Source organism: Festucalex cinctus, chromosome 1, assembly GCF_051991245.1.
Source record: "Festucalex cinctus isolate MCC-2025b chromosome 1, RoL_Fcin_1.0, whole genome shotgun sequence".
NCBI lineage: Eukaryota > Metazoa > Chordata > Actinopteri > Syngnathiformes > Syngnathidae > Festucalex > Festucalex cinctus.
Genome location: NC_135411.1, coordinates 29,232,878 through 29,243,014, shown reverse-complemented (window position 1 = coordinate 29,243,014; position 10,137 = coordinate 29,232,878). Strand labels below are relative to the sequence as shown.

The 10,137-nt window shown below is 40.3% G+C and overlaps 1 protein-coding gene across 4 annotated transcripts in view; it reads right to left on the bottom strand.

Moving 5' to 3' along the window:
• Positions 1 to 10,137, bottom strand: part of LOC144022883 (E3 ubiquitin-protein ligase rnf213-alpha-like) — a 151,711-nt gene that overhangs the window by 132,600 nt on the left and 8,974 nt on the right. For all 4 annotated transcript variants that reach the window (XR_013284430.1, XM_077528072.1, XM_077528059.1 and 1 more), the window contains exons 8-14: positions 9,019 to 9,218; positions 8,642 to 8,943; positions 8,309 to 8,571; positions 5,922 to 6,104; positions 5,640 to 5,832; positions 235 to 290; positions 1 to 117 (exon numbers count right to left, since the gene is read on the bottom strand). The exon at positions 1 to 117 is cut by the window's left edge and continues 46 nt beyond it. Coding sequence is in view for 3 of the 4 variants with exons in the window: in XM_077528072.1 (XP_077384198.1) it covers positions 1 to 117; positions 235 to 290; positions 5,640 to 5,832; positions 5,922 to 6,104; positions 8,309 to 8,571; positions 8,642 to 8,943; positions 9,019 to 9,218 (1,314 nt within the window). In the remaining variant the exon portion in view is untranslated. The remainder of the gene's footprint in view (positions 118 to 234; positions 291 to 5,639; positions 5,833 to 5,921; positions 6,105 to 8,308; positions 8,572 to 8,641; positions 8,944 to 9,018; positions 9,219 to 10,137) is intronic.

The following is a 10,137-nucleotide window of genomic DNA, read 5'->3' as shown; positions in this document are numbered from 1 at the left end:
TTCATGCATGATACAGGAATATGCAGATCGGAATATAACTTCAATCCATTGATTATCTTGTCTAAAAGCTTCACCGCTTCAACTAGGCACATTCTTGCATCGTCCTCAGAGAAGCAACTATCAAAGATTTAGTGGAGTAGAAATACCAGTAATAAGAGTTTAATATGCAAACTGAACAATCCAATTAAAATTATGGAGGGAAAAAAATTACAACCAAGTTTAAATAAAAATTACCTGTATTTGTTCTCAAGGAGATTCTTTTGGATGAGTGAGAGAATGCCAGATACTTCCTGAAATGAAAAGATCTTGATTATTTTTTGAGCAGTGGTGTGCCGACAGGGCCTTCAAGGCATTCTATGAAGGCCCAAACATTATCAAAAGCCCTGACTGAAATTTAAAACTTTATATAAATTTATAAAATACTGTATACATTATTTATTTGTCTTTATATTATTGTGTGTCTTGGCTAAGCATCCTGCAGTCGTTTCTAGGTTATCTTTTTTTTTTTTTTGTCCAATCAGATTTCAGCTTCCATGTGTTGCTATATCAGTGCAAACCTTCCAAAGCCTTCAAACTCAAGATTGCAGGCCCCTATACAATTAAAACAACACGATCATTTTTTTTGTAAAGAATCTAAACCAATCAGATTACAAGATGAATACACACACAGAACATAAAGTGGGCCTGCTCACAGACCTCAGGGGACATCAGCATTTTTCTGTTCTCTAATTGGTTCACAGCTACTCGAGTGGGATTTCATTTCATAAAGCCGACAGAGGACAATCACCTGTACATGACTGAAAATTCATTTTCAAGGGGAACCTTTCAAAAGAAGAAAAAAAACTCGACCTTGTGGGGATTAGGCAGAGAACGCCAACTTGTTTCATATTGTTTCACTTTCACGGTGGAACTAAGTTTGTATTTTGTGCAATGTCATGTGGAAATGAGTAGTATGACCGAAATAGTCCTTGGATATTTGGATCCTTGAATTTTGAGGAAAGAAAATTCTTGAGAGACCAGGAACACTCAACTTTAAATAAAACTTAAAAGGACAATAAGAAATTAAATTAGTAGTAAAGTAAAATAAGAATACACGAAAATAATAATGACTTCACTTGATAATTTTCAAAAAAAAAAAAAAAATATATATATATATATATATATATATATATATATATATATATATATATATATATATATATCGACTGTTCCTGTGTGTTGGCAGTGTGGTGCCAAGCATGCATGGAGCACAGAATCAGATGGCTGCGATTGAGCTCTATTAATTCATGTATTCCCATCCACGAATTAACTCGGGTTTTTAATATATGCTGCTCAGCGCCATCACCGAATTAACTTGGGTTTTGCGTTTTTTTTTAGTTTTTTTTTTTTTTTTTATGGACTGGATGTAGGAGAACCTCGTGCAAGTCCCAGCAAGTATTGAGCTGAAAAAATAATTGTAATGATGTATAGTTGCCAGCAGATGTAGCTTTGATCAGAGGCGCGCCAGCATGTAGGGGCAGTAGAAGAGCCCCACAGTGGACAAGGAAGTTGGTGGAGCATGTGGAGGAGCATTAGCTTAGCAATTTGTTAACAGGGCTCGACAGTGCGAGCATTTCAGTCGCATATGCGGGGAACTTTCAAGCGCGTGCTGGTGGAAAAAAATACCACTCGCAAGGCGCGAATGCATTAATACGTTGGAACCGTTGTTTAGAACCCTTTCGGCAGTGGTTCTGCAGCGCCAGTCGTCGGGAGACGAGGGTAGCCGCACTGGCCCCGGTGGGGGAGCGCAAACCGAGCTGGCCAGCCCGGCCGCCTCCCCACGACTCCGGGCCACCGCGGCCGGGTGGTCGGAGCTCCCGCGAGCGTCCGACTCATCCACGGCCGCGCACGGCCCTCGGCCTCTTATTCGAACGTCATTTGCTTTGGGGAGTCGTGCGGAACCTCATGGATGGTCCAGGTGGAGCAGTGGACACATCAGCATTAGCATGCTTACTTAGCATTAGCATGCTGACTAGAAGAATGGAGTAAGTTTGTGTGCGTGTTTGTGTGAGTGCGTGCGTGGAGGGGGGGGAGAAATAAAAATAAAAATAACAAAAAAGACCACACGGATGCATCAAGCATAAACCAAGCTTGTTGAACTGTATAAAATGTGCCCTACAGACGATCTTGTCGATCTTTCAGCTTTATGAGATTGTCAACACTTAACGATCTAATATCCTCATATCGCCCACCCCTAGGTTCAATATTGGCGTGACTTGCCACTCGTAAAAAAGGTTTTGGCAGTTCCGCACGCGCTTGAGCATGAACATCTTTATCAGCTAAAAATGCATGAAGCACCTCTCGCTGTTCAACATAAAACAAGGAAACAGTGAGTAGTGAGTAATTCTGCGAGAACAGAATTAATTGCAGCGTCCATTATTCCATGTTAGGTTTGTTCCCTACGGTGTTATTGCAGCATCCATTATTCCATGTTAGGTTTGTTTCCCACGGTGTTGGTGCTTTCATTACAGTTGCATATCCCGACGCCCAAACACAATGTTGCTCTGTGATTGGTCCGAACCAAACGTACTCGGTACAAGATGTATACTTGTGAATTTGTGAACTCACAAATACAAACGACCAGTTAGAAACCAACCAATTTATTCCTGACCGAGCAGTCTAAATATACAGAGGCCTGGGTCAACAACAGCCACGCTTATCCTAGCCTTAGCCTTAGCTCGTCCCCGCAAATATGTAGTGTTATAGCTAACGTACAACAACTGAAATGGAAACTGAAATAAGTTGTACAGTAATTAGTTGTAATGGAAAATGGGATGGAAATTGAAATTGTCAATTCCCATTGATGACGATGTCCACCTTTTGCCAAGTGCTTCCACATATTCAGCGAATGCTTCATGACGCGAAGCCTTGTAAAAATACACAGAATGAGAGGGACCTGTACTCACCCCAATCGACAGACTGACTCCCATGAGGCTTGCGCACATTGGGAGATCACCGGCACTGCTACACTCTCGGGTTACTTACATACCCTCACCCGTGAAATATGTTCTCAACGGATCTGCATGATTCACATAGGTCACCTATTTTGGTTTAAAAATGGAAAATATCGCCGAAAGCTGAATGATTCACATGCCTGACATGGTCTGCGGTTGACACCGTTTGTATCTAGGGCTGAACGATGATGGAAAATAATCTAATCTGGATTTTTTTTTCCCCCCAAAAAACTGAGTTTGTGTTATCATATTATACAAAAATTAGTTTTTAAAAGATATTAATTGTTCATGAAATAATAATAATTATAACCAAAATATATTTTCATACTATTGAAAATGGCTCAGTGAGTCAAGTATCCCTCTAAAATGATGAATTCTACAACATTTCTAAGAAATCAATATGTCCCATAACAGGTATGCTATTTTTAGAACATGGCCATGAACTACTCATGTGGTTCATAGGGGCAACCTGGTGCTCATGTGTAAAATGTTGGTGACTCCTGATACAGAAGGAACATGTAATGTACTTTTTCTAATGTATAGTTTTATCTCATTCACTCCCAGCCAGCCATTTTCACTGAAGCAACCCCCAGTGCTGTTTTACTGGATTTTGAATGATTTTGCAAGGCCCACAGAATATTGTGTTCTCTTGCTATAAAAACATGGAAACTAGCATAAGAAAGATTAGAGTCTCTTCTTTCATCAGGGAAAAAAACAAGTACCATATTTTCACGACAATAAGGCACACTTTAAAGTCTTAAATTTTCTCGAAAGTCGACGGTGTGCCTAATAGTCAGGTGCGCCTTTTGTGTGGACCCAGGTCCAAAATCTGACTGACTGTGTATGAGGAGACACATTGCTTATATGCATGAACAGCAGACCCGATTGAGGACAGCATGAGAGCGCGAAAGAGTCAACTGAAAGATGATGACATGCAGATGCTCAAGACATGTCCAGCATGGTGAGAGCACGAAAGAGTCAACTGAAAGACTTAAATTTTAAAGTTAAATTAGAGAATACTGCACACAAAACATGAAGAGGAAAATAAATTAAGAGCCAAGAATGAACAAACACTGCAAGTGTAAAAGTTGCCAAAAAGATAAGAAATAAATAAAGCCAGTATGTCATCAGTGCTCCTCCCTTTCCCTGATTGGTGGACAGAGTTGGGGACACGGGCCACCAATCAGAGAGGAGCGCTCACACAGCGTTTACAAAATCATCCTGGACCGTAACAGGCATTTATAGTCAATAAAATTAATTAAATTAACATTAGAAGCGAGAGAATATTTTATCTTTCTGTGTGGCAGGATTTCCAGTCGACACATTGCTTTATTCATGTATACATATACATATACATATATATTTAGATATATTTAAGAGGGCGGCACGGTGAATGACTGGTTTGCACGTCCGCCTCCCCGTACTGAGGACTCGGGTTCGAGTCCAGGCTCCGGCTTTCCTGAGTGGAGTTTGCATGTTCTCCCCGTGCCCGCGTGGGTCTTCTCCGGGTTCTCCGGCCTCCTCCCACATTCCAAAGACATGCAAGGCAGGTTCATTAGGTGCTCTGAATTGTCCCTAGGTGTGCTTGTGTGTGTGGATGGTTGTTCGTCTCTGTGTGCCTTGTGATTGGCTAACAACCAGTTCACGGTGTACCAGGGTGTCTACTGCCCAAAGCCAGCTGAGATAGGCTCCAGCACCCCCCGCGCCCCTTGTGAGGAATAAGCGGTCAAGAAAATGGATGGATGGATATATATGTAAGAGAATTTATTTTCACATTGGTATCTTTGGGGATTTATTTTGTTTCTGCTTTGGGATGACGGAACTACAGTATTAAATGAGTGCGATTGGCGGAAGGATACATGAAAAGGAGGGAAGCGATTGTGACGGCAAGTCAACTGAATGGCGGACCTGGTTGAGGACAGCCATGAGAGTGCATTTCTTTTTTGATGTGTATGTAGTACAGACAAGTATGCCTATAGTTAAAAAACAAAAAACAAAAAAAACATTCAGTGTTAAATTCTTAATGTCTGTTACTATATTTTATTTACATGTGTGTTTCACTTTTGTTAATTCTCACTGTAAACTGTGGGGAGCTGGTTTACTCCAGAAACATGCATACTGTCAGTGCGTATCGTGAGGCGCTGTTGTAAAAAAAAAAAAAAAAAAAAAAAAAAAAAAAAAGTAGGCCTACCGGTACCCTTCCCAAGAAATTAGGGTTGGGATATGTTTAGATTTTAATTCACTTTCTCCTTTGCATAACTTTTATTAGATTTGGTTTACTCACTGACTTTCCATGCAAATTTTGTAGCGGAAAGTACCCCCAAACCACGACAACCTACCTATCACTATACCTTCACCGACCCGCCCCCCTCTTAGAGCACCCCTAAACCACTGATCCTAGTAGCCTCTGCCACTGGCTGATCTCTTACACTCAGCTGCCACCTGCTGGCCATTTTCTGTGTAAGAACTACCATTGCATTAAGCAACCTCTTCAGGTCAGAAGCTGCATCAAAGCCTTCTGTATGCTCTAGCCAAAAAAAAAAAAAAAAAAAAAACATATAAATAATATGTTTTGGGGAGTGAAGGACAAAGTATTAAACATTTATTTATACGTTTTGGGGCTTGAATGAGTTAATAACAGCATACCTGAAAGTTCATGTAGCTTATGTCCTTTGGTGCCTTGACAGTGAAAACACGAAGAATGTCCAAGAGCTGGACGTTCATGGTGATGCTGTAGAGTTCTATTTCACTGAGGGTCATCAGGTACAAACCGGATCGCACAATAAGTGGATCCACCTCCATCAAGTGACGATGTGTTTTCATCATGTTGAGTATTGCCCTGACAAGCAAAAGCGGAACGTGAAAGTGATCAATTTAAGAACAGATTTAAGGTAAGATGTGTACATATAGACTTGGGAGGGTTCTTACTTCCTATCAGCATGGTGCATTACAGCCATTCCAAGATCATATAGACCATGTGCAGATGTCAGCACTTGAAAGGGTCTTGCTGCTTTACCTTCAAGGAGGTGAAAGAGTGGCAATGCCACAATCCAGTGTGGCTTCCCAAGTTGTTTCACAGTTTTGATGAAAGAGTTCAAGCAGTTTGGCAGGCTACAACATAGACCCACAACATCCATGATTAATAGAATAAACTTTCTATTTACAGTTGATAATGAAATTCAATTTATTCAGAAACAATACTGCATGCCTTACGATGTGCTGCTGAAAGCCATCCAGTAGCTAAAGGATTAACACTATATGTTTGTTTTGCTTTTTGTGCTATTTTTCACCAAATGTCTTGAACGTCATCCAAATCAAAGTGTCACGGTGCGCGTTAAGATAAGCCTTCAGGTACCACTATACAGTTGTACTTGAAAGATTACATAGCGTTGGTGTATGGAAAGTTTACATAAGCTTGGGGTATGCAAATTTATGTGCACAACTGTAATTGTACAAAAGGTAAACCTCGCTTAATGACACAAAAAAATGTTATGAATCATCACCAAAATTTACATGCACATCTCTATTCATGTCAACTGAAACCTAATATTCTATACCAAATATTCTAACACTTGCCAGAGTGTTAGAATAAGTTGACATACCCTAGGCTGTTTATAAACTTTCAGGCATAACCGTACACGCTTAGAAGTAAGGGTTCCAAAAGGGTTCTTCATGAAAGGCAGAGGTTCTATCCAGAACTATGGGTTTCTGGGGAACCCTTTTTTTGAAAAAAGAAAAAAAGAAAAAGTCTTCAAGGGGTCTTTTGTGGCTAAGGGTTCCTGTAAGAACCGTTTCAATACAGAGAACCCTTTTTTGAAAACATTGGTATTTGAAGATCCTTACCACATATTCAAATGTTTAGCAATAGCCATGTTAGCCATGTAAGAAATTCTTAGGAAATTTTACAAGAAGAGTATTGAGTACATTTTACCAGTTTATTAAAAAAAATAAAAAATAAAAAAAAATAAATAAAAAAGTTACTCAAGCATTGAGGACCGAACTCATGACCTTCAGTTTGGGAGACAACCACTGTATCACCTGAGCTATGCCAATCTTGTTTGTCCTTGTACTGCATTGTTGGTGTGTCCAAAATAAGGCCAACTGATTAGTTTAGGAGTTACAACGATTCCACCTGACATCAGCAATATCCTAACACACAACAGGAGCGGCATGGCTCATTTGGTATACTGGCTGTCCCACAACCTTTGCTACGTTTTCCCGAGTCTCACCCCCTTTTTTCCATCAGTGCACTATGAGACTGAGTTAAGAGGCATTTGTCTGCAGAAGAACTTTTTTGTGTCAAAATTTCTAAATTTGTGATGTTCAAAATTTAGTATACAGTACAAATTATATAATGTTTCAACACGCTATACTCTCTGTATAATAATTTTGTTCCTGCCATTGTAACCCACCCTGATGGAGGGGGACCTCATGGGTCCATTTATTTATTTTTGAAAATTGGTGAGTTGACCTATTTCTGGGGGGCTAGGGAGGCCTGAGGACCGGAATTGAGAAACACTGCTTAATATAACATTCTTCCATGCTTAAGGTGTGAATCCTAACCCAAAGTAAGACGTTTTGTTGAATATTTTTCCATCAAAAATTGATGTTTAAAAATCAATTCGGCTGCCTATTGAATCGATTCAAGAATTGCGAGCTGTAATATCGTGATGTATTGCCGAATTGATTTTTTTTAAACACCCCTATTTCTCAGTGTCAACAATTATGAACACAGTAAACTTTTTTTTTTCTGTAGAATAGTTTAGTTCCTTATAAAAAACAAAACTCCTTGTGCAGGTTCTAGATAAATCCCTTGCAACATAAAAGGGTTCTCAGTATAACTTTCTGTGTTCTAGATGAAAACCTTGCAATATAAAGGGTGTTCTTTGTGGAACTTGCTGTGAAGGTTCTGGATGAAACCCTTGATATATAAAATGGTTCTCAATTGAACTTTCTGTGAAGGTTCTATATGAAACCCTTAAAATACAAAAGGGTTCTCAGTGGAACTCTCTGTGAAGGTTCTGGAGGAAACCCTTGAGACACCACAGGGTTCTCAATAGAACTCCCTGTGTGAGATCTAGATGAAACCCTTAAGGGTTTTTTTGTTAAACCTTTCATACAGCGTTCTGGGTGGAACCTTTCACAGATGGATCTGTGTATAACCTGTTATGTTCTCAGTAGAACCCTTCAGAAGGGTTCCAGGTGGAACCTTAATAAACAGTTCTAACAAGAACCAAAAAAGGGTTCTCCTAAGACAAGCTGGGGGAACCTTAAAAGGCTCTAATAAGCACTTTTACTTCTAAGAGTGTACTTGCCTAGGAAGAAGAGGAGCAACATCTCCTATGAAATCTTGCCAGTACTGGAGGAAGGCAACTTTTTCTAGTTTGGGTAAACACAGCTGCTTGCACAGGCGGAGGCGGTGGTCAGTGTCCAATTTGATACGGTACTGTTCACACACATAGAGCATGATGACAGCCGCCCGCAGAGGATCTTCAATGTACAGACTCTCAGCTTTCGCATCCCCAAGTAACACAGGAGTCACACTTGTCAACATGAAGTCCTTCACCATCGCCCCCATCTGGGAAATGCAAAGTGGTTTAGCAGAATTTGCCAACACCAGGACAGATTTGCTACACGGCGGAACTTACTTTTTTCTCATCATAGTTTAACGAGTGCCATTTTTTATGTGTTCCCTCATGAGTCGATGGGTTTGCATAAATGTCAAAGAACTGATTCAGCTGTTTTAGAAAACCTTTTAAATTGTCGTCAGTCCAGGTCCTGAGAAGATCAAATATTGTGTCCATCATTATTTTCCCTGCAATTTCTCGTCCTTGAATCAGTTGTTTGCTCTGGTCAGCCCACAAGCTGTCGGCCACTTTTTCATACAAGCGTTTGAATATGTTCTTTGGTGGCTTTACACATACAATGTCATCATATTGATGCCAGTCCCCTTAAAAAGAAAGAAAGAAAAAAATTAACAAGCATAGAAGTCTACATAACAGGTGTGACTGAGGGGTTTTCATACCATCTTCATTAAGGAGGTGAGATTTCACAAACAAGCATCTGTTGATTTTGCGGTGATCAGAATACTGTTTGTAGATGTGCTCATATTCATATTTTCCCTTCCGAAAGACAACATATTTGTAAGGTATAGACACAGACTCAGTATCCATTTTCTTGGTGACCACACTGCCTTCGACCAAAAACCCATGGTCATTGAGATCCCTGCACAAAAAGAAGATAATAGATACAAGATAATGAATAAAATAAACAAGATGATAGTCGTCTGTCCTAATACTGATCAAAATTGTGACATCAACATCAACAAACATCCCTGTTGTCACTGCATTTCAGCACAGACAGACACAGCCTATTCTACTGTTGTGAGCTGATGTCCCCCACACTGGTTTTTTATGACCGAAAAAAAGCACCTTTATCAACCTCATTGCAGCCAGCATCAGCAATTAACCTTGGTAGTGTGTTTGTAGGGGTTTGGTAAGGGTTATCGTTGGGATTTGTCAACTGTGGGCATGTGAAGCCCTGCGAGACGTTTGTGTGATTAAGGGCTACATAAAAAAAAAAAAAAAAACCTTGACTTGCTTATTTTCAGGGATGTGCCTGAGGGTAGGGGGACAAACATCTTGGTGGGTGAGCAAAGCCGCCTATGGTTTTACCCTCTTTTTGTACATTTGTTGGTCAGTACACCCACTTGAAAAGGAGTTACTGAGTTTATGTCTACAATGCATTTAAAGAACATGGGAGTGTGATTTTGAGTGGCAGTAGTGTTTAGACCCTAGCGAAAGCTTGCGCTTCAATAATAATGAGTTAACAAAAAAATCCATTATTTTTAATAATACCATTTGTCCTCTTTGGCTGAGGGGCAGCGTACACACTGAACTATTTCAGATACACCAGCAAATATACCACCATGGTGGCCAGTAAGTATTTAATATGAGAAAATTTTAATATAATAATAGAATATCAAGGGCGGGGCGGTGGTTGACTGGTTAGCACATCCGCCTCCCAGTACTGAGGACTCGGGTTCGACTCCAGGCTCCGGCCTTTCTGGGTGGAGTTTGCATGTTCTCCCCGTGCCCGCGTGGGTCTTCTTCGGGTACTCCGGTCTCCTCCCACATTCCAAAGA